This window comes from Brienomyrus brachyistius, chromosome 12 (assembly GCF_023856365.1).
Source record: "Brienomyrus brachyistius isolate T26 chromosome 12, BBRACH_0.4, whole genome shotgun sequence".
Classification (NCBI taxonomy): Eukaryota; Metazoa; Chordata; class Actinopteri; order Osteoglossiformes; family Mormyridae; genus Brienomyrus; species Brienomyrus brachyistius.
Window position 1 is genome coordinate 15,891,177 of NC_064544.1, and position 23,534 is coordinate 15,914,710.

The following is a 23,534-nucleotide window of genomic DNA, read 5'->3' on the forward strand; positions in this document are numbered from 1 at the left end:
GTAGAACCATGATTACGTAACACTGTCATCTTACGTGTTAGACACGGTCAAAGTACTATGAGTCACTGCACGCTTACAGACATCTGCTTCACAGTTGGCTTGCACCTTTGTATGGACTGGATCTACCACCGTATTTGGACATTTTCGTCAGGTATGTCAAATTCAGTCACTGAATGGGTCATACTAAAAACCACCAATAAATTTGCAGGCCAACCAAGGCTTATTTTTAGTTAATGACAGTGAGACCGAAACAATATCTATAAATATATTTATACAAATAAACAACATTTACAAATCTGAATTTTATAGCAAACATTATTTCTGAAAATTCTTTTTTTTTTAATAAAGCTGAACTATAATATACAAGAACCTCTCTAGGGATATAAATTTAAAGCATTATTCATCTGCTTTTATCTGAAATTATCCACTGGAATCTTCTATTATATTAGACATAGACTGAGTTTAGTTCCAAGAAATCAAACAGCCAGATTACAACTGGAATGTTATGCTGAATGTTACTGAATGAACTCACAAACTTGTCTAACTTGTCAGTAAGGGATGGGTGGAAATAGGAAACATATAGTGCAGGATTTCAGAGGACGATGACATGTGTACATCATTTTCGGTTTGGAACACACAATGAATCAATTTCCGGACACAAACGAAACCTAAATTCACAAGTAGATGTTCAACACTGAAAACACTGTGCTAATTGTAGATGTGAGTTGGTTACGGCTAATGCTGCTTATAGTCAGGCGTCCAACACTGGAGATTCTAGTTGAGAAGACCAAGACTGCCAGTAGGTTCTGTTATACCAAACATAGATATGTTGCTGGAACTGTCACACCGAGGAAGAAGGAGAACCTAGATGCCGCCTGCAGGTAAACCGACGGGGTCTTATTTGATGGGGCACAAATAACATGTACACTTATGTATTAGTTAACCACAAACTAAGTCTTTTGTTACATACTGATCTCAGGTTTATTCATCATTAATGAATCATGATAATTCTTATCTCAAGTAGTTACTATATTTGTTACTGTATCTATTAATTCTGTAAACCTTTGTGAACTACCGAAGGAACAAATCATGAATAACACGAGTGAAATACTAAAGTCATGCTTGTTCATCATTAATGAATCGTGGGACGTTTTATCACAAATAATTTCTATGTTTGATGTGCCTGTACTTTGATAGCTGAGTTACTACTAAGTATCTGTCACTTAATGTATGTTAGTTAGAACTAAAACTGTCAAACTGAAGGCCTATGGGCCACTTCCAGCCCACAGCACTATCACACACAGTAAGGCCAGAGAAATGACTTTGATATTCTGTTAAGGAATAGGGATGTAACACTAAACAAAATTCACAGTTTGATACGAGCCTCAGTTTTGGATTCACTGTTCGGCGCAATTTTGGTAGAGCTGGGAAAAATGAATTTGTTCTGACATTATTAGAAAGAAATTAACTAGAACACGACATCAAATGATTGGTAATAAGATGCTGAAATGAATGAATGTGCTTGTCACCATTTTACCCACCTATAGTAAAATGACAGATGACCAGACATAATCCATATTTAGTCCAAAAGGTCAAAGAGAAACTCTTGGGAGAGGGAAACGAAAACAAAGTCCTAGTGGCCCCACCCATTTATAACCAATTCTGTGTACTTCCTGCAGATAACCGAGAAGCAAAGGAACTCCGCACATTGTACAGCTACCATACCAGGGAGATTCTCCTTTGTACGATAAACCGCGTTATTTAGACAGATCCTAGGTAAGTTTAGCTTCACTACACTAAACCAGAGAACTGTCATATATTTCTTGTGAGTTTCATTTTGCTACCTTTCGCTAAAGAACTAGGGCAGACTGCTTAAAGTTGAAGAATGCTCTTAATCGCTCATGCATCAAATAGCACAGTATGGAATTACAGGCTTAGCTGACAGATTCAGGTAGCGGCAAGCTGGGTATTGCCCAGGTAATGAAAATCCAAGTTTTGTGTCTGAACACGAGCATTGTTTATTTACAGATGGATATTGTGGCTAAAAGACATGATACGTTCTCCATCGTACTACCATATCTGAATTTAAATTCTGTAACCTGAAAGTTTCTCATTAGTCTGTTGGCCTTGTTCCGCAGTGATGTGTGAAAAGCAGGTGCGATGTTGCATATGCTTGGATTCATACACTAATCCAGTTTCCATTCCCTGCGGACACATCTACTGCCTGGCCTGTATTGGGGAGTATTGGAAGCATGTGGATATCTGCCGCTGCCCGCTTTGTCTGGATGTGTTCACACTGGAACCGGAACTCAAGTCACTCCCACATATGGAAAATCACAGCAGCGATCTGTGCAAAGAGGAAACCCCTGTGACTCACCAGGAGGTGCCTTGTGATGTCTGCTTGGAAGGCCCAGCCCTGCAGGCAGTACAGTCCTGCTTGGTTTGTCTTGCGTCCTACTGCCCCAAGCACCTAGAACCCCACTACCAGAGTGCAGCCTTGAGGAAGCACCAACTGGTTGTTGTGTGTAAGAACCGGGAGAACTCTACCTGCAGGCTACATGGTCAACCCCTGAAGCATTTCTGCCGAAGCGACCAGACTTGCATCTGTGCTCAGTGCATACACACTGACCACAGGGGCCATAGAGTAGTACACGTCATCAAAGAATGGGAGAAGAAGAAGGTATCTGAAACCAAACATATACACCAAAAAAATTCATGATAGCTATTTAGCAATCATAATAACTAGTTCATAGCCAAGGTGATAATATGTCTCTAGAGACTGAAATCTTATACTTGAACAAACTAGAGCCCATTGAAAATACATTAATATACTACTGATTGGATCTAAGAACGTATCTGGTTATAGACCACAAAACTGTTTCTTCACTAACTTATTAGTGACATAGCTGTGCTTCACTGTTTCCAGCTTCCTGAGACCGATACTTGAATTGAAGTTAGGCAAAATGTCATGGCGCTTCGAAAACTTCACTTAATGGCTCAACTTTGATCATTGTGTGTTTATTGTCTTCTTCAGGTTCTTTGCTCTCTAATTAACGTTTGACATCTGACCACTTTTCTCATTTGAGTTAAGAAATACGATGCGGATGTAGACAAGCATTTCTAAACAGGAGCTTGATGACTGTATATGGAGCAATAAAAGTGCCAAACCATGAGCTCTGCACCATGATAAATGTTTGGTTCACTACAAAGCAGCACTCCTAGTATACAGAATTACACTACCGGTTATTGCACACACTGAGATTTTATACATTTGCATGTTACTCACTTAACATTTACAAAAATAATACTCAAGATGCTTTGCTAACGAATAAATTTACAGTATGTTCACCATATGAGTACCTTTACTAGCGAGAAAATGTCCTATTTTTGATTCATTCAAGTAATCTGTAGTGTGCAAAAACTTTTAACTGGTAGTGGATCTTCTAGCTGCTTACATTGGGGCATGTTCCGTGAAGCAGGATTTCTCAGTTAACTGCGTTAGGTTAAGCTAGAAGTCATGATTGTCCATAGAGAGTTTAGGTAAGAGGCATTGGACAATCATGACTCTACCTTAAGTTAACCTTGCTACATAAGAACTCCTGCTTCATGGAAAACCCCCCGGGCAGGGTGCGGGGGTGTTTTGAACCAAACAGGTCGAAACAAGATTTCTGAATGTGAATGAAAGACCTGTAACTCTGGGAAAGCATTTGCCTACAGAGCTAATAGGTCCAGGGGAGAATCGTAATGAAATAACTAGTGGTGGCATGTAAGCTTTGAATAAGGCAAAAATTTTAAGCGATCAGGTATCTCCTGCATAATGATGAACATTATTGGGTTAAATCTTATTTATTAAACTGTGCTTGCAGGAACGGTTTAAATATTTTTGAACGAAACATTGTATAATTTATACATAAAGGATTTTGTGAGTCTGTCTTTAACATCTTCCCGTGTGCTGGGAAGAGCAGATAATTAATTTCTGATATATATTTAAAACAATTTCCAACAGATTCAACTAAAGAAGATAATGCTGAAGACACAACGGATGATCCAGGTCAAATTGAGCACACTAAAGGATGTAAAACAGTCAACAGATATCAGAGCAATTAACTGTGATAACACAACGATGGAAACGAGCAAGGTATCATTACTATAGATATTTCCCCATCCTCACAAATTACATCTTGTAAAAACTAAACAGCTTTAAAGACTTTATTAGTTTAGTATTTCTTGTGAAATTTGTATTAAATGTTTTATTATACTGTAACTACACCACAGTTAGCGTCTGTAGTTTTAAACATCAGCGGTCACACTAAATTACAATATATGCCCAAGAGATGCATTATGTGGTTTGAGACTCCATTGCACAATGAAAATATAACATCTGTCTAAAAACAATGTATTATAAAGAACATTCAGTTCAATGTTTTCATGGCTGTAGCGGTTATGAATGAAAAAGCTTATACATTTTCTCTGCACTGTGCTTCCAATGAGCTTCTAACCTGTTGAAATTCACTAAAACGTTTTTCTTCCACAATAGGATGAGAAAGGGGAATTAACTCTTCCACCAAACTGTGAGGCAGCTGATGGACGGCCGTTGGAGCTCATGACAAAGCTGGAGCAGGAGATATCTGAGCTCGAAAGGCAAAGGGTGGAACTGGAGCAGCTCTCTGGCACAGAGGATCAAATCCACTTCCTACAGGTCAGTAACATTTATTACCAATCTTTGGTGAATGTGAATATCTACAGATAACCAAGCAAAATTTTCCATGTTAATAGATCTTTCCTGTTTGTTTTTTAGCTCTTCCCATTGCTATGCACCAGTAAAGACTAAGAACATGTCGCCAGGGCTGACGATAGACACATTTAATGAACACGTGGTCTGTAGAAAACTGGCTATGGAAGACAGCCTTTGATCTTCAAGCAACATGCAACTGGTGGTTAATGTACTTGTGCACGTCTAATGGGGAATTATAATTATACATTATTTGATGATTGTTTTCTTACTGTAATTTTTTTAGTGCATTCATATGTGCCTGCAGGACCTGTAGATTTATTGTTTTGTGAGAAGAGGGCATTTTCTCACGGAAAGGCAGTGCCTTTGCAAGAGAGCCAAACTTTCAGCTAAGTCTGCCTTGTGCCAACCTGTCTGTTGAGAGGTACAGCAGAGAGCTGATGAGCTAGAGCTTCAGCTAAGCAGAATCATGTACCATTCAATCAGACCATTATAAATAACTGTTGCAATTTCATTGCATAAATATTAAAATGATCGTAGTCAAGGGCGGCATGGTGGTGCAGTGGTTAGCACTGTTGCCTCACACCTGGGTTCAAGTATCCGCCTGGGTCACATATGTGTGGGGAGTTTGCATGTTCTCCCCATGTCGTCGTGGGGTTTCCTCCGGGTACTCCGGTTTCCCCCCACAGTCCAAAAACAAGCTGAGGCTAATTGGGGTTACTAAATTGCCCATAGATGCGCATGTGTGAGTAACTGGTGTGTGAGTGTGCCCATCCTGGGTTGTTCCCTGCCTCGTGCCCATTGCTTCCAGGATAGGCTCCGGACCCCCCGCGACCCAGTAGGATAAGTGGTTTGGAAAATGGATGGATGGATGGATGATCATAGTCATATCTAGACAGTAGACTGGTTCAAATAGTTCAGCCAATTGTTGTACCATAGTATGAAAGCTCCATCTAAACTATTACACTGTCTGTTATCAGTTCAAGCACAGGACATCTCTGTGTCACCACATTATGTAATAGCTAGAAGGCAGGGCCTATTGGCCTGTTAAGCAACTGTCAATGACCACAAAACAACAGTATTACCTCAAAGAAAAACAAAGAAGGTATTTCAGGTAAAAGGGAAGTGAAACCTAAGGAAATATAAATGTACTGGGGGATTAAAATTAAAAACCTTTGCTTTCAAGAAAATATAAATTATTCTTATTTCAAAATACTGTAGTCTTACTTGGAAATAAAGTTACATATTCGTAATATATATTACTAATTTTAACTTTGAATGATTGCTATTTATTAAAATATTTATTTGACTGTTTTACTCCTACGGTTCAATGGAAGGAGCACTTTTCCAATATAATGTTACTTTATTGTATGTTTACATTCTCCTCCTTTATGGGGTTTGTTTGGTAGTTACATCAGGATCTTTTCAGGAGTATGAATTAAGCTCAGCTTGTCAGTGTATTATGCAGCTCTGCAAATAAATATGATGTTCATTATAAAATGTGAAATTAAATGAAATCTGTGAAATGCAATAAGAAAAGAGATAGTAATTGTATTTTGTAAAAATCTGAGATAAAGCAGTCTTTACGAATACAATTGTAATATTAGTATTTAAGAATTTAATGTTTACTATATATCTTGTCCTTGGAATAAATATTTATTCATGTATTTATTCATTTATTCATTCATTTATTATCTATACTCTTTAACGAATTTGCTACATAGACATCAGCCATGAACACAAGATTTACATGCATCTGGCATTTTGGAGTGAAAAATGTAACAGTGTGACTCAAGCCAACTCCGGATCCGAAATCCAGCCCAGACCTGAGACCCTTCTCTGATCCTCACCATCTTCACTCATCCTAAACAGCTGTAACCAATTTCTGGGTTTAATTACATACATGCCATGTTTTTCAGACATGAGTTTTCTCTTTGCCAAGCATTTCCCTCACAATTGGATTTTGAGATCTTTCCGTGCTTTGACCATCTGCTTGAATTTCCAGACCCCACTACTGGATTGTGATTTTTACTATGTTTTCCCCAGTTAGCTTTCAACCCTTATCTGTTCCTTCACTATAACTTTCATCACTTTTCATCAATCTAGTTTCATCACTAAATGGATGATGGATCAAACTGTTACTGGCCCTTGGTCCTGTTCTTTACAAAAAGCACTTATCTAAAAGAAGAAAAAAACAGGTATCAAAAAACCAGTCCATGGTGACCATCTCCATCTCTCGACCTGTTGGGATTTGTGGCGCTCCAGCTACAGCCAGTGTTGGGCCAGATATACCAAGTAACCGAACTGGCTGTAAACTGGCTAATCTGGAGTCACGGAATCAAAGCACCATGTGATAGGGAAAAGGATTGCTGCCTCCTGTGTGTTATACTTTTCCAACAACAAAGTGGAAAACAACAGTAGTTAGTCTACCTGTGAGGTATGGGATGAATATACGGGCCTGGAGGTGCTGTGCGATTGCATCAGGTCCAGCTACAATTTCCTGATTGCTATTTATACTGTACTTCCGCATGCATATTGCACAATAAAGATGCAAATACAATGTTTCGACTTGGCCATCAGAGGGCGCTGGGGAACAACAACATTCTTACTTTTTCAAGCTCACTTGCATATTAGCTGATTTACCTAATTAATAGTGAATCAATGAATGTTGAGATTTTCAAGTTCTCGAGTATTATATTCCTGTGCAGATCTGGAATATAGCAAACTGATGACTGACTTGGGCCATGTCTCCTTGTTTTGAGGGCAGATTTCTGTACTGGGCCTGGGTTCCCTATACACACTGGGAGAAGAGATATGATGCCACCTGGCCCTGCTGTCCTCTCAGCAGCACTCAGTCCTGGCCCTGCTGTACCCTCAGCGCCATCCTGCCCTGCTGGTCCTCTGAAGCCCAGGAGGGTCTCTGTCCCTGAGTTGGTCCCCAGATGAGTCCCCAGTCAAACCCCATTCCCATTGATCCTGTCCCAGTTCTTGTCTCATGTATCTGTCCCACCTTTAATTTACCCTGGTCTGTGTCCTTGTGGTCCTCTCCAGTGCGTCTGTCTCTGTGGTTTCACCTCCTGTCTGTCCTGTCTTGGTATGTGTCATGTGTATTGTCTCCCTGGCTGTCTCTAGTCCTGCCCTGGCCTGCTCAGTGCCCCTAGTGGTGTCCTGTGTCTAGTCTTGTGTCCTGTATTGTTATCCTTCTGATGTTCTGAGTTGTTTGGTCCTGTCCACTGTGTGTCCTGTCACCCCCAGTCTAGTCCAGAGTCCTCGTCTGTCTCCTGGCTTATTGTTCGGTCCCTTCGGCCCCCTATATCGGTCCTCCGTTCCCAGTGAGCATGTTACAGGTGGGGGTTACTATCACACCCTCCCCCTCTGACCCTCCTGTTTCCTCCCCAGTGTGGCCCTAATGACACATTTTACCATATGCCAGGTCTGGAATTTTCTTATTTTAAGAACTAGGCCACTTGACCTTCCTTGGGGCAATTTTAAGGGCATTAAGGCCACATTCAAGAGCATCAAGGCCATCAAGTTTAAAATACAGATATATTTACATGTAATATTTAATAGACAATGTAATACTTATACAGCAAGACACAATTTTCATACAAGCAATTTATTCATTGATTTATATTGTTACCGCGTGGCTTGCGTGACTGCAATACAGAATGGGGAGATGGACTACAACATTAGTTCAACTCAATAAACAGTTAACACCAACAAAGCAATTAAAGAAAAAGAAAAGAATATTCAGGGGAAAGTGGATGTTTGTAGGTTGGCAGGGGATATATGGGTTGGCAGGACGACATAATGTAGTGGAGTGTGCCTGAATGTTGGTTCCACCCTGACACTATCAATATACTTTAATTATATTTTAGTTTATATCCACCTCTTATTATTGCCATTGACTTTTCATGGCAGCTCCTCTGAGTCACCAGAAAAACCCAAAAAACATATTTTGTTAAATATTCAGTTGCAATAATTGGCTAGTTCATGACTCAATCTCTGTAATTCTGAACATCAAAACATCATTAGCGTGTCTGCACGCCCTTTCTGTCCTCCTACATGCTATAGTTTTTTCAGGAAAATATTCACAATATATACTGTACAATTATACATTGTTCCCGAAAGTCTTAAAACTCAACCTGTTGAGCGAGTGTTGTGCAGACGTGAGCGAGTCAAGAGGGACCAGCCAGTGTGAGTGTGTAGTGAGAATAGATTTTCTACGGAACGCCAAACGGGTGATAAATGCCTTAACTTATACGTTGTCTTAAGTGCATATGCAAAAAAAAAAGCCTCAAACGCACATATTTTATGACATAAGTACGGACATTATGCAATATCAAGACACTTTTAGTGTGTCAAAAATGTGTCTATAAGGCATTGATTATGTGTCAACATTACAGTACATGCACATAACATCTAACTGAGACATCAATATGACACATAAAAAAACGTCGCCAAGGAGCCAAAAAACATGTAATCTTGTACGCGCTTAAGGCAATTCATAAATCAAGGTGTTTATGACTCTTTTGGCGTTCCGTAGCTTTCTCCTCACGGGCACATATGCATGGTTCGGGCTTTGAGACTAATTTAACGGCAAGCGAGTGAGTGTTGTGCAGATGCAAGCGCATAGACAGGATGGGTTTTCTGCTCACAAGCGCATAGGTGCGTGGTTTGTTTGTGTGTGGGTCTTGAGATTAAACACCGTAGTGGTGCTGATCAGCCGCTGGTGCGTAATGGCTGTGTCAGTCATATAAAGTATATAAGACCATCCTTTCATAAGACACTAATGCTTATGACGCAAATGAATAAAATATAAATTATAACCAAAACAACATCTGAAGTTTGTGTGTAAAGTCTCAATTCCACACAGTGAACTACGGTTACCCACCCACCCATCCATTCTGTGACACAGGGATGTACAGTAAACTACGGTTACCCACCCACCCACCCACCCATTCTGTGACACAGGGATGTACAGTAAACTACGGTTACCCACCCACCCAGCCATTCATTCTGTGACACAGGGATGTACAATAAACTGTATTCGAATAACCTGCAAGAATAAAGCAGGTCTGAGACATGTGTAGGACATTGTGCATTGAAAAAGAAAATGGCCAGGGTAGTGTTTGCTGAACTGGAAATTTATTAGGATTTATTAGGAAATGTATACCATCTTATACATTTGCTGCATGATAAGGAAAAGAAATGGCACATTTTTGAGCTACAACCTTGTTATTACTTTAGATTGATATTATTGCCTCTTTTTGTCATGAATTACAATCACATAGGGTCATGCGGTGTACAGCACTGCAGCCTCACACCTGCGTTTGTGCTTGGTTCCCATGGTTGGCTCTTTCTCTGTGTGCAATATTTGTGTTCTACCTTTGTTCCTGGAACTCTTCTCCTATTCATCACTCGCAAATTAACAAAAAAAGAACAAGAATCACATCATATAAAGTCCAGCATTTGATTTTGCTTTATTGTCTTGGCTGCCTCTCTCATTTGGGTTTAGAACTGGAGCTGGCAGTGGAAGTAGTGGAACTGGAGCTGCTGACCACCTTTCCATCCACCAGCTCCTCCACAATTGTCACCACCTTGCGTGTCGTGGTTGTTGTTGAGCTGAAAAAGAAAGAAATATGCTCATCATGAGCTCACTTTATCCCAGTTAAGGATAAGCAATTGTGGCAGATAGATGGATAGATTACATAAGTTGATACTAGGCAACTGCAATTAAAAACTAATTTAATAAAATAATATTTTGTGAAATGATTATCCATTGGGTACAATTCTCGGTGATATTTATTAAGATTCACTGTATGTTCCTTTGGACAAAAGACCATGGAAACCTACGAGCTTGTGGACTCTCCTTCCAGCAGCCTTCTGTATTCTGCGATCTCCATCTCCAGGCGTGTCTTGATGTCCAGCAGCGCATTGTACTCTTGGCGTTGACGTTCCAAGTCAGCGTGGAGCTGCATCAGCTGCTCCTCTATGCTGGTTACGTGCATTTGGAAGCCAGCAAGCTGCCTAGCATACCGAGCTTCTGATTCTGCCAGTGTGCCTTCCAGGGATGCTTTCTAAAAGCAGGAGTTACAACACAGAATGCTAAAGAGAATGTCTGAGAAGGAGCAAGACGCAAAGCAGAGCAACAGTGCTAGTGGAGTTCGTAGAGTGTGACACCCATCCTTACCATGCTTAACTGGGACTGCAGCTCAATTTCAAGACTTTGCAGGGTACGCTTGACTTCTTTTATTTCAGTTTGCGATTGATGCATTACTTCTGCGCTGGAGACAACTTCTTTGTTCAGCGTCTCTGTCTGTTGAGTGCATCCAAAAAGCATGACATTTTAAATGCGACTATTCAAACCAGTAACAATAATAATAATGATTATTATAATAATAACTTTACCTTAGCATGGAACCAAGATTCAATTTTCAATATTCAAACCAGTAATAATAACAATAAATAATAATAATAATAATAATAATAATAATAATAATAATAATAATAATAATAATAATAATAATAGCTTTACCTTAGTGTGGAACCAAGATTCCAGTTCTCTTTGGTTCTTGGCTGCTACTGCCTCATACTGCTCACGGATTTCTGCCATAACTTTGCTGAGGTCTGCTTGTGGTGCAGGATCCACTTCCACATGCACCTGACCACTCATCTGAGTCCTCATGCCCAGGAGCTCCTACAAGTGCATGTAAAAAGGCCTGTTTACTATCTCAGCAATAAAACTTACTTCCTTTTATCATCATATACACACTAAACATTTCATGGCCAATTCACTGTTCATTTCAAATAGATGTGAACTGTATAGAAATTTAATGTGTAAATGGCATACTCATCTTTTACATTTAATAATATTAAATATGTAAATATGATTCTGTTTGGACTCACCTCCTCATGGTTCTTCTTAAGGAAGATAAGTTCTTCCTTCAGACCCTCGATTTGCATCTCAAGGTCTGATCTGCACAATGTCAGCTCATCTAGGACTCTCTTAAGACCGGCAATGTCTGCTTCCACAGACTGCCTCATGGCCAGCTCATTCTCATACCTGGGTATCAGATAAGTCAAATGTAAAAAATATGCATGTAAAAAAACCTTTAATAGTTACTAAATTGTTCTTTTATAAAAACCATAATGCAGCTGGTGTTTCTGATAATATAATGATCAGATAGGTTGTTAATATCTAATTTACAAAACATTGCCTATGAAAAAATCTTTAAGAATCATTTAAACTTAGTAATTAGTTAATTTATCTTTCCTAAATTCATAATTCAGCTGGTGTTTCTGTTAAAATGAAACTCACTTGAGTCTGAAGTCATCGGCAGCCAGCTTGGCGTTGTCAATGCTGAGATGAAAGGTTCCATTGACTCGAATGGCATCCTGGATCTTAAAGAAAAGAGACACGGTAAAGTTATGCTAAAGCAGCACAAAAACAGAACCATAATGTTCCATTAACACTATTGTGTAGTTACATCCAAACTGCTATTGTTCTTCAGAACATGGTTTACCTTAATCTGCAGTTCTCTTATGGTGGCCAAGAAGGCAGAGGGGTCCCGAGCAGTGGGAGAGGTCTTGCTCTCCACAAACTGGCGGATCTTCAGCTCAAGGTCAGCATTGGCCTTCTCCAGGGAGCGCACCTTCTCCAGGTAAGCAGCCAGACGGTCATTCAGGTTCTTCATGGTGGCCTTATCGTTTGTGGAGAAATTCATGGCATCTCCCATACTGAAGCCACCTGCTCCTCCACCAGCGCTGAAGCCTCCAGCGCTGAAGCCCCCAGCGCTATAGCCTCCAGAGCTAGAGGCACTGGACATGAGCCTCCCAGCACCACCAGCACTAGCGTACACACTGGAGGCTCGGTGACTCTGAACCCTGGTGCTCCCTCCACTCATGGAGATCCGTGAGGTTCCGGTGGAGGAGCTCACCGAGGACCTACTTGAGGATCTGAAGCTGGATTGCATGGTGATGATGGCTTCAGGAATTGCGCTGCTCTGCTCTGGATAAAGAGGAGTGGTTGTGCAGTGGACAGACAGAGATGCTCCTTTTAAACTCTAAATTCTGAGGTGGGGTTTCAGTTGATGGGTAGGCTTAAGCTTAGACAAAAGCAACATTTCAGCCCACAGCCATCTATCAAAGAGGAAAGCTTCAGGGCACTAGACCTGTCATATAAAGAATGTAAAATCACACCCAATTATGCCCTGCAGGGAGCAGCTCTACCCAAAACTCTTTAGTATTAATTTTCTAAAGGTTATCTGGAAATCATAAGTATCTGGCTCTACAACAAGTTGTGCAATATGCTTTAAAATGCATTTGGATATTGTTCTGATGTGAAAACAAAAACACATTCTTGGACTAAGCATTACACAGCCAAGTATATGCAGACACGCACATCCAAACTCTGCCCACACACACATACACAGAGACATATATTTATATTTTTTATATCATTAAGATTCTTCTGTACCATTAAGGCTCTTTGTGTGATTTGGCCATGCATGCATTTTGGGGTTGCATTATACTGCCATTCTTGAGTGAATTTAAGTTGTTTTTTACATATAGTTTTACAGAGATGTGTCATTACTTTAAGAAACACTTTTAAAAAGTTTACTCATAGAGTTGAAAAACAGGGTGTTGAATTTTGAAATCTATTGTTTATGTCTTAAATTCTCTTAAATTTTTACTAGTTATTACTGATGAATGAATTTTGCAACACACTGCTCTTTGTTTGCTTTCTTTAATTTGAAATTTCATTTAATTCTAGAAAAATCTAACTAGCAGGTCCAAAAACTATTCCATTGGTTTTAAAGTCACTTGCACTTCTAAACTCTGTGAATCAAAAGCCAATAGGAATACTACCATGTCCACTGGCCCACTGGCTCACTGGTAAAGGAGAAAGTAGGAGTAGGAAACATATCTGACATGACAGGATGTGATTTATATACCTACAGTATTTACATATACAGTGTTGTTTAATAAGTAAAGCAAGTTGGTGATCTAAAAGAGAGCATAAAAAGTAAATCATCCTATCCATTCTTTAATAAAGAGTAATATTTACTATTAAAAATACTTAAAATACCCACCCATCCATCCATTTTCCAACTGGGACACGGGAGGGTCCAGAGCCTATCCCGGAAGCAATGGGCACGGGGCAGGGAACAACCCAGGATGGGGGGGGCAGCCCATCGCAAGGCATATTCACACACCATTCACTCACACGTGCACACCTACGGGCAATTTAGCAACTCCAATTAGCCTCAGCATGTTTTTGGACTGTGGGGGGAACCCGGAGGAAACCCCATGACAACATGCAAACTTCACACACATGTGACCCAGGCGGAGACTCGAACCCAGGTCCCAGAGGTGTGAGGCAACAGTGCTAACCACTGCACCACCATGCCGCCCATACTTGAAATGCTAAGATGGTAATTGTCATACTTATTATTTATTACTTAGTTACCTATGGGTATATGCCATGAATTTACTTCAGAATATTTTAGTCATTACCAATAAATTATACAACATTTTAATAAAACAAGGCTGATTATTTAATAACTATATGCCTTTGAGCGTCCAATAATAAATATATTGTATATTCACGTCATGAACACAGACAAAGCACAGTGCTTAGAAAGCCAATGGTTAAATATTTATTATTGCCTTTAGCTAAAGTTTTTTTCAGAGTTGAAAAAGTACAGTTTACAAGTAGAGTGTAGTTATCAACTGAATTATGCAAAGAATGGAAATGAGAATATATCCTGCTGATTCCTGTTAATTTGACGCAAAAATTTTTTTGCAGAAGGTTGTTTGCTTGTAGAGGGAGAGCCGTGGTTTCACCTCAGAGACTTGCTAGACAAGCTTTTCATGATCTGGGGTCTCATTTATCCAAGAGTGTGAGGAACGAGTCCGAAATGGGTGTGTAAGAATCGCTCGCATGCACAGGCAAATTGTTATGTATCACTGTAAGTACAGAGTCACGCATGCATGAGTGTTGAAAGTCAAACGAAAGCAACTAAAAATTAAGTAAAACCAGAAAAAAATTTATGAAAATGGAATCACAAGAAAAATCATATATGTTCAGTTCCAGCGAGGTAATCAGCCATTTTATGAAAATTTATGCAAGTACATAAGATGGGCTGTAACTTTCTATATGTGCTAAGGGTGCAGGTTAGCAGATGGTTTAAAGTCCTTTATTACTTGAATAGTTTTATGCTTAAATAATTTAACACAAATGATGCAACTCATGCACGACTCACATCCATGGTTGACTCAGATCCTGTAGTGACAATTACTGGTGTGCATGAACGGCCGTACAAAATTAATGTTGATAAATCTCATGTATTCTGAATGTGATTGTGCGTGCACGGGAAGATTAATTTCAATAAAGAAACACCATCGTCGAAAGAGTTATAGCCGCATAACTCTTGCATTATCCCAAGTAGAACAACAAAAAGATGCACGCTTTGGAGAAATGGGAACCGTTAAGAGACATACAGTACAGTGGGTTCAGAAAGTATTCAGACTGTTTCACTTTTTGTTGGAGCCTTTTGCTAAAATTGTTTAAATTCATTTCAATTCAGGTTACATTCAATACCACATAATAGATAATGAAAAATTAATGACAGAATTTTTGAAATTTTTGCCACATTAAATGATTAAAAATAAAAAACTGAAACATCACATTGAAATAAGTATACAGACCCATTGCTACGATGCTTAAAGTTGCTCAGGTGCACCCCATTTCTATTAAGAATTTCTGAAATGTTCTTAAGCATTTCTTTAAAAATTCCATCTGTGATTGGACATGATTCGTTAAGGGACACGACTGCCCTTAAAGTGGTCCCACAAATGTACAGTACTGTGCAAAAGTCTTAGGCAGGAAAAGAAAATGATGTTTAGATTTTCCTCGTGTTGGTGTAAAACTATGATATTATGCCTGTCAAAGTGTGTCAGCTTCGCCATTTCAGAACCTCTGCTAAAATCATCCTAGTATTTGCAGCGACCATCCAGTGCAGCCATGTATTTTTTCACTTGGCCACTAACACACCTCATACAGCTAGTCAATCTCTCACTGACTTTTTAAACCGATATATTTAATTATTTAATTGAGCTGTTGGTGAGATTTAACAAAATCATGGAACGGCTGAGGTGCCCCTGAGGAGAAGTTTGGGAACTGAAGCAGTGTTCATCTAGCAATCCAACTAGATATCAGTAACTTTTTAGAAAACAGAAGAAATTATTACTAGTTTTTATTGTGTTACTCTTAATTTGCACATGTTATAATGGTAAATTGTGTTTTTTTGTGTATTCTAAGCCAAAGTACACTTGCTATCCATATAAACAGCTTTAAACATTTCTTTGGACTGCCTAATAATTTTGCACAATACTGTATATCACTTCAGAAACCAAGCCATGTGGTATTGCCTGCAGAGCTTAGATACAAGATTATATTGAGGGACAAATCTGACAACTACTACAAGGACAGTGGGGAAAAGCTGTGAAAGATCTTTGAGATCCATCGCGAGCTTGCAGCAAGAAGCAACTCCTGCGATGAGCCGATGGCAGCAATCCATTTTGGACTTGCACTTGAGGGTGAAGCCGTACAGGATCTCCTAGACATCACACCAGAAGCTTGCTTCAGCTTTTCAGATCAAATCAGCAATAAAGCTGAGGATTGGGAGCAGTGGAGAGGTTAGCGAATGCTCAGCACATGTTCGGCGTGAGGCAGGGTTGCAGGGGAGAACAGGTAGATTAGCCGCCGACATCAGCATCCTGGCCTAGCAGGCGTACCCCAACTTCCCGGCACACGTCCAAGAGGATCTGGCCTTGCAGGCCATTCTTTGCACTCTACACCCAGATAGCCTACAGCTGCAAGTGTGTTTCATTGCTTTGTGCAGCATGTAGCAGGCGTTAGTAGAGGAGGAGAGAGTGGAGGTGAACCTGGGCATGGCAGATCAGGAGGGCACCCTAGTGTGCATGGCAGTGCCAGATAGCAACAGTGGTGAACTTCCCACAAGGCTGGCCCAGTACTGCAGGCCTTGCGACCAGAAACTCACCTGTTGGTACTGTTGGAAGAGGGGCCACCGGGCCCTCTTCTGCTGAGAATTTGCCCCAGGAATGTCAGGAGGCGAGCGAAGGGCAGCGAGAAGGATGTTGCCTTGTTCCAGCGACTCATCACGGACCATCGACTGTGCTGGTTCAAACTACCCCATTGGGAAAGTTGCCGGACTACGCAGACCCTTCCTGCCTTGCATCATTGTTGGAGTTTGCTGTTGCACCCTGATTGACTGCAGTCTTCATCATAATAGGGAGCTGTTGCCAGGGACGAAGGAGCCCACACTGCTTGGCTGGGAGCCTGTTGCAACCCACCTGCACTCTGTGATTGGAGAGATGATTCCAATGCAGGACTGTCAGCATCACTAGGTCTAGCTGGGGGGCATGACAGTGTGCCACAAATTTTGGCTCAGCCTATTCAGGATGACTGCATTGTTGGAATGGACTTCCTTGATGTCAATGAGACTGTTCTTGATCTGCAGCACAACAGTGTGGCCCTGTTAGGAAGCAAAGTTTGCCTGGCCACTACAGAGCCACCCAGCTTGAGGGAGGCGCAGTCACCCAACAGCCCCTGCTAGCAGCCTGGTTCCGCCAACAGGCTCCATCTTCCCAGTCATATACTGTACAGAACGGGTAATGAGTGGCTACTACATGTGCAAGAGAGAGGGCGCACCAGCGTCTGCCACCAGACCTCTTTGACTTCATTCAGAGGAGAACCTTACAAGTTGATCACTGTTTGAATAGTGGGATTCTTGGAACATAATCCTGTCAAGAAGATGGGACTGGTCATAAGGGGGGTGGAACTGGTCATAAGGGCATCACCGGTTTAGCTGCCCCTGGGGGGGGGGGGGGGCTTGTATCATTGACAAGGTCCCTCCCACTAACAGAGGTAATTTATATGTTCCCAGTGCATTCTGGGCAGTTCAATGTCACTGGTAAAGACTGTGCCATGTTCTGTGTGTTGCGTGTTCCCTGCTGGTAATGTCATATGCATTGCTAATGCTTATAATGTTAATTTAGCATATACTTAACCCACTGTGTCATGCTGGGGTGGTTAAAGGAGCCAGCGGTGGGCTTTGTGTGTAGTAAGGGAGAAGGTGGTGGGTTGTTACTGTCTGATCTACTGTGTGAACCCTATTAAGGGCTGTTAATAAAAGAGCCACATGTGTTAAGATTCTGCCTGGTTTCTTGTCTGCCTCTCCAGAGCCTGGGTCAGCTGGGCATCACAATATACAATAATATCTCCTTATATCAGAAGGAAATGATAAATAGCATTCTATACATAAAAAATGTGTGTAAGGTCTCCAATTATGAAATAAGTTTCTGAAAATGTAAAATAATAAAAATGTTATCAAAACGGGAGGCGGCATGGTGGTGCAGTGGTTAGCACTGTTGCTTCACACCTCTGAGATCATGGTTTCAGTCTCTGCCAGGGCTCCGTGTGTGTGGAGTTTGCATGTTCTCCCTGAGTCATTGTGGGGGTTCCTCCAATTATTCTATTTTCCCCCCGCGGTACAAAAACATGCTGGGGCTGCTTGGAGTTACCTAATTGCCCATAGCTGTGTGTGTGTGTGGGAGAGAGAGTGTCATGCAATAGGTTGGTGCCCCATCCTGGGTTGTTCCCTGCCTTGTGCCCATAGCTTATGGGATAGGCTCCGGACCCCCTGCGACTCAAAACAGGACAAGCGGTTTCAGAAAATGGATGGATGGATATCAAAATTAAGGAAACCTACTTTTCTTAAACATTGCAAATTTATTTTTCAACACAGTTCGCATTTACCGCTACACAGTTTGTCAAACAGACTATCCATTTTTTCATTCCATCCATGAAGAAAGTCTCTGGTTGGTTTCTTATCCATTAGTGCACAGCAGCTTCAACTTCACCATCCGAGGAAAAATGTGGAGAAACGTCTCCTTCTATTGTGGGAATAATCAGAAGTTGGACGGACCCAAGTCTGGGCTGTAAGGAGTGCATGGAACAACAGTGAATTTCAGGCTTGTAACTGTTTTCTTTATTTGTCCACTGCAATGTGGCCTTGCATTGTCTTGATGCAAAATAAAGCATTTCTTTCGGGCCTGATTTTGCAGATGTGTTGCTTGAGTGCTTATGAGGTTTCACAATACCTTTTGTAATTCGCCGTTCCTTTAGCCAGAAATTATGTGTAAGTCACACCCCTTTCTTATGAATTTCCACTGGCACACAACCTTCTAGTATGAAAAACAATTACTGAACACTGCTTTATATGTAATTGGATGAAACACTTATTACTAATGAACATTATTACTTTGAACGCTGAGCTGAAAACACGCCCGTTCACACTGCACAGTATTGGCTACTGTACGCATAAGATAAGCTTTTTTTCCCACTTCCAGATATGCAACGTGGTAGGAGACCTTACTTATGAAACAGCCCTTGTACATACACACATTCGTACACATGCACACAAAACTGTTCATATGTGCGTTTGATAAATGACACCCCTGGTTTTCTGATCACTGCTTCTCCAAACACTGTCCTTGTATCACTAAGAGATTTAACAGAAAAAGTTTTTTATTTTTTAACTGCAAATACTGTAGTATGACATTACAATTACTATACACTCATACTACGAGCCAGCGATGTGCACTCTGAGTGCCAAGATGACCATCATATCGCCATGCAAGCAGATGAAAGGGACAGAGGCCACTGGGGAAGCTGCTTTAGGACAGGAGGGATGGGCTATGGTGATGGTGCTCCCAAAATCCAGGGCAGCAATCATGGGGTGACATTGCAAGTGGACTGTGTAGGTGAAGATCACTGGATCTCAAAGCTAAGGAGCAGGCTTTGGGGCCTGGGCCCATATTGGGGCTAGTGGGTAAATGCTCATTCTGCACACCAGGGCTGCTTCGGATCTCCTGTGGCTCCCTCAAATTGTCTTCCTCCAGGCCCGGTTTGATGGTGGAGAGCCTGTAGTCTAGTGCAGTTTGTCTGCACGGTCTTGGTCTAGGACCAAGGTCATGGTCGTCAAGGTCTGAGCACTGCTGATTTTCCAGCCTTCCTTTGCCTATAAGCCTCCAGTCAATCACAATCAGTAATTATTAAACTAACTACCTGGGAGAACTGAATACAAAGCCTGGAATTTGAATTGAGGTCCAGATTTGAAAAGTCCTGGTCTAGGACCTCAGGTGTTGCAACTGGGTTTAAAGCATCTGCTGCGCCCTTTCCATGTAGTATGTCCTGGAGGAGAGCGTGCACTGCCACCTACTGTGGAATGTGGGGTTTGGGTTGGAGCCAGTGCTGGGCCAGTTGGTACTGTTTGCCAGTATGCTGCGGTAGGAGTTGACTGTGTCTGCATTTTAATGAAGCATTAAGGGAGGCGCATTGCTTTTGTTGGTGTTACCTAACCAGTTAATAAAACTGTTTGTATCACAATGATTGTGTACCTTTTTACAAGACAACTGCAGTGGCTGCACTAGCGATTTAACTAGCTAGTAGCCAAACTAGCAGGCAAGTGCCAGCAGCCTGCTGTAACTGGCCGAATTAGCTGACAATTAACGTGACTTTTAACAAATCAAGTAAATACTCAGATGAAACGTGCAAACTACAGAAACTACAGGACTATTAGAAAATGTATAAGAGCTGGAGAATGAGATGAGAAAGGAGGAAGAATCAAAGTTATGAGCTGTTTTAATTTGATTAAAGAAGGTCGCCGACAGGTTCAGGCTTTACTGCATGGATGCGCAGTGAACTGTGTGTGCACATGGTGCTTTCCTAGTCAGATGGAGGAGGCCCTAACTGACACGCCTCTACTCAAACGGGCCAATCGAAAAGCAGTGCAGTTTTGACGATCGTTCTGTAACCTGAGGAAGGGGAAAAAAAAGGTGGGGAAAAAAATAAAAGCCATGTGTAAACTTTGCAGATAGATGGCTTTTATTATTCCCACCTGAGTCTTGAGGAGCTCTGTGAGAATACAAGACAACACCGGAGTAGTAATGTGTCGGGCGCGTCGCGAACGAACCGGCTCCTCGAAGTGAACGATTGGAGCCTGTTTGGGAGCCGGAGCTGCTTTGGTTTTTTTCCTCTGATTGTTTCTGCTCAAGCCGCACGTGATTGGTCAGCCACATGATGCGTGGTGACGTCTGTGTGTCCGCACTGAGCAGGAGGGGGAGAAGCGGGGTTTACGGACACAGCACATACGCTCGGAGAGAGAGCGATCTCATAAATAGCGGTAAGCTAATTGCATTATTATTTCTCGAGTTTTCATTGGAAGAACAGAGCATTTCTCAGGGTGGGCAGGACTTGTCCCTGGGAGAGCACTGCCCACCTCAGCCCCCCACGGTCATGCCCTTGTCTCTAACTATAGGACTTGTCTACCGCAGAGACGGGGTCCAGCCCCATGGGGGCCAAGATCTTTGCATTCAAGGCCTCATAATCCTCGGAGGGCAGTGAGCAGTACACCGGCTGTGCCTCCCTTGTGAGACAGCAGACCCCCATCGTCCTCCTGCTATCTTCTCCAACACCGTGAGGTTGGCTTTCCAGGTCATCCTCGGCAGTAAAGCATAGTCGGGAACTGGTGGGCCATTTTTCCACCCACCAGACTGAAATAGAAGCTACTGGGGGGGGTCATATCTAGACTGCTGAAATATGCCGCAGTTCAGATAGAGATGCAGGAATATCCCTCATCAGGGAAAGTTATATAGGAGGAAAGGGGGGAGGTTATGTGGCTCAAGGCCTGTTCCTCAGCAGAATGACCAGACATTCATGGGCCCTTGAGCAAAGCCTTTAAGCCCCGGCTCCACGGGCTCTGTAGGTGGCTGCTCTCATCTGGATGTGTCAAGGAAATCAGCATGGTGTTGGCACAAAGAGAATTTCCCCACAGGGATCAATAAAGTATCACTCATTAATTTCAGTAGCACAAAGACAGAGAACAATAGAAACCTGCCGCCTTTTCAGGCCTTTTCTTCTCTTCCCTTCACCTGGGCTTCTCTGCATGGGCTTTAGGCTTCGGCGAAGGGGACTGAATGGGGCAATGGAGAGCCGCCAACTGTGCCCTGTTGTCACCCCATTGTCATGATGAGGATGCCAACCTTCCCGTTCCCGTCTGGCTGAAGACAAAGGTACACATCACATGCTTTGCCCTTCCAAGCAGTTGTTGTATAATTATGCTGTAGCGCCGGTGAAATGGCTCCGCTATGTGGAGCCTGTTAGCATGTCAGGCATGTACACAGCCCTGTTTGTTTTCCGTGTTGTAAATACTTGGGCTGTGTCTTCGGTTCATGTAAGTGTGTTTGCCTGTGTGTGTCCCGATCTGTGTCAGTTACTCACGTGTCCCTGAGGTCTGTGAGTAGTTATCATCTGTGTACCGTACAGTTCAGCTTCAGACCTTCTGCTTCTCTGTTATATGCGATAGGAATGTGGTTGATATTTCTGTCAGGCGCCTTTATGGGCTACAAAAAAGGCTGCTTTATTCAGAATCCGTCATTTTTAGTTGAGTTTGTCGCTGCCATGCTTCAGTTTGCTAAATGCCACAATGGAATATTTTGAAAATATATTTATATTTTACTGCACGTGTCTCAAAAGCTCCCATTACCAATTTAGATTCAGTTGTGTGGTTCTAAATGTGTAAGTCGCTAATGTAATTAGCAACTATGCCTTTGGGAAACATACCCCAGCCCATTGCATCATTTATGTGAATTGCACAAATTTTTTTACTGCAAAAGTTAATATTTTAAGTAAATACAATCAACAAATACAATCAATACTATTTTAAGCTATTTTACAACGTGTATTTTAAGTTAAATAAAATGATTGCTTGTAAAACAATCTGAAAAATCTATTGAAAAACTAAAAGAACAACCTAGTTACCAACAGTTTGCATATTTTTATAAAGACATGATTTTACAGTAGTGATCAAAATTAGAAAACAAGTGACATTTTGCAATTTCCAAAGTCCAAACTGCTTACCCGAATTACTCATGAACAAAAGCAATGCATGTTTCACCGCATTTCCTCAGTGAAAACTCTCACATCACAAAATAAACGGTTGCAGCTCCTCAATCAGTGTAAACAAAACACATGTGCTCTTATTTATGGGAGTTTTCACACGTTTTCTTGAGCCAATAACAACTACGGGATTATTGTAACATTATCACATATAAAGCTATTTGAAAATTCAAGGTTTCTAGGGTGTTTTATAAATGTTTGGTAACACCTTACGTTAAGTGTATCTTCATAATGCATTCATTATACATTCATGGAACATTCAGTGCACCTTCATAATGCATTTATAGAACATTCATAAGCAGCATGCAAGTACACTTTAACATCCTAACATCCCTTAACAGCTTTAATATACATTAATAACAAACATTACATGATTATATAATTATAATGTTTGTTATTAATGTATATTACAGCTGTTAAGGGATGTTAGGATGTAAAGGTTTACATACATGATGTTTATGAATGTTTTATGAATACTTAATGAATACATTATGAAGGCGTGCTGAATATTTTATGAATGCACTATAAAAGCATTGTGAAGGTGCAGTTAATGTACCGTAAAGCGTTACCAATATTCATAAAGCTGGTGAGATTTCTGTTTGGTCCCGCGGGTGTGACCGCTGACTCCAGAAGGTTAATGCTAATGGTGAGCTGACCATCATTACCACTGCTGTGTGTGGTGCTGATCAGCCCCTGGTGTGGGCGTGGCTGGGTTGGAGCCGGCTGTCACGTCACAGGTGCTTCGGCGCCTGT

The 23,534-nt window shown here is 41.4% G+C and overlaps 2 protein-coding genes and 1 long non-coding RNA gene across 9 annotated transcripts; 1 reads left to right on the forward strand and 2 right to left on the reverse strand.

Annotated features, from left to right (window-relative positions):
- Positions 1-645: 645 nt before the first annotated feature.
- LOC125704514 (E3 ubiquitin-protein ligase TRIM47-like) lies at positions 646-5,314 on the forward strand. 4 transcript variants are annotated; one of them, XM_048970141.1, is made up of 6 exons: positions 646-881; positions 1,680-1,776; positions 2,029-2,680; positions 4,007-4,138; positions 4,538-4,699; positions 4,799-5,314. In XM_048970141.1, exons 3-6 carry the CDS (start codon positions 2,141-2,143, stop codon positions 4,829-4,831), a joined length of 867 nt encoding a protein of 288 aa, XP_048826098.1. In that variant the 5' UTR covers positions 646-881; positions 1,680-1,776; positions 2,029-2,140; the 3' UTR covers positions 4,832-5,314. The 4 variants fall into 4 exon arrangements, with proteins under 4 accessions (XP_048826098.1, XP_048826096.1, XP_048826095.1 ...); XM_048970139.1 differs by having other exon boundaries at positions 2,139-2,680; XM_048970138.1 differs by having other exon boundaries at positions 1,680-2,680.
- Positions 5,315-9,863: 4,549 nt separating this feature from the next.
- LOC125704506 (keratin, type I cytoskeletal 13-like) lies at positions 9,864-12,776 on the reverse strand. Its single transcript, XM_048970125.1, has 7 exons — positions 12,259-12,776; positions 12,054-12,136; positions 11,642-11,798; positions 11,271-11,432; positions 10,926-11,051; positions 10,589-10,812; positions 9,864-10,357 (listed from the first exon to the last, which is right to left on the reverse strand). The coding sequence occupies exons 1-7, from the start codon at positions 12,706-12,708 to the stop codon at positions 10,237-10,239; spliced, it is 1,323 nt and encodes a 440-aa protein (XP_048826082.1). The 5' UTR covers positions 12,709-12,776; the 3' UTR covers positions 9,864-10,236.
- Positions 12,777-18,531: 5,755 nt separating this feature from the next.
- On the reverse strand, positions 18,532-22,944 carry LOC125704522 (uncharacterized). 4 transcript variants are annotated; one of them, XR_007381159.1, is made up of 3 exons: positions 22,743-22,944; positions 21,717-21,883; positions 18,532-18,758 (listed from the first exon to the last, which is right to left on the reverse strand). It is a non-coding gene; the product is annotated as an uncharacterized LOC125704522 (long non-coding RNA). The 4 variants fall into 4 exon arrangements; XR_007381161.1 differs by having other exon boundaries at positions 21,717-22,225; XR_007381158.1 differs by lacking the exon at positions 22,743-22,944 and having other exon boundaries at positions 21,717-22,705.
- Positions 22,945-23,534: the final 590 nt, after the last annotated feature.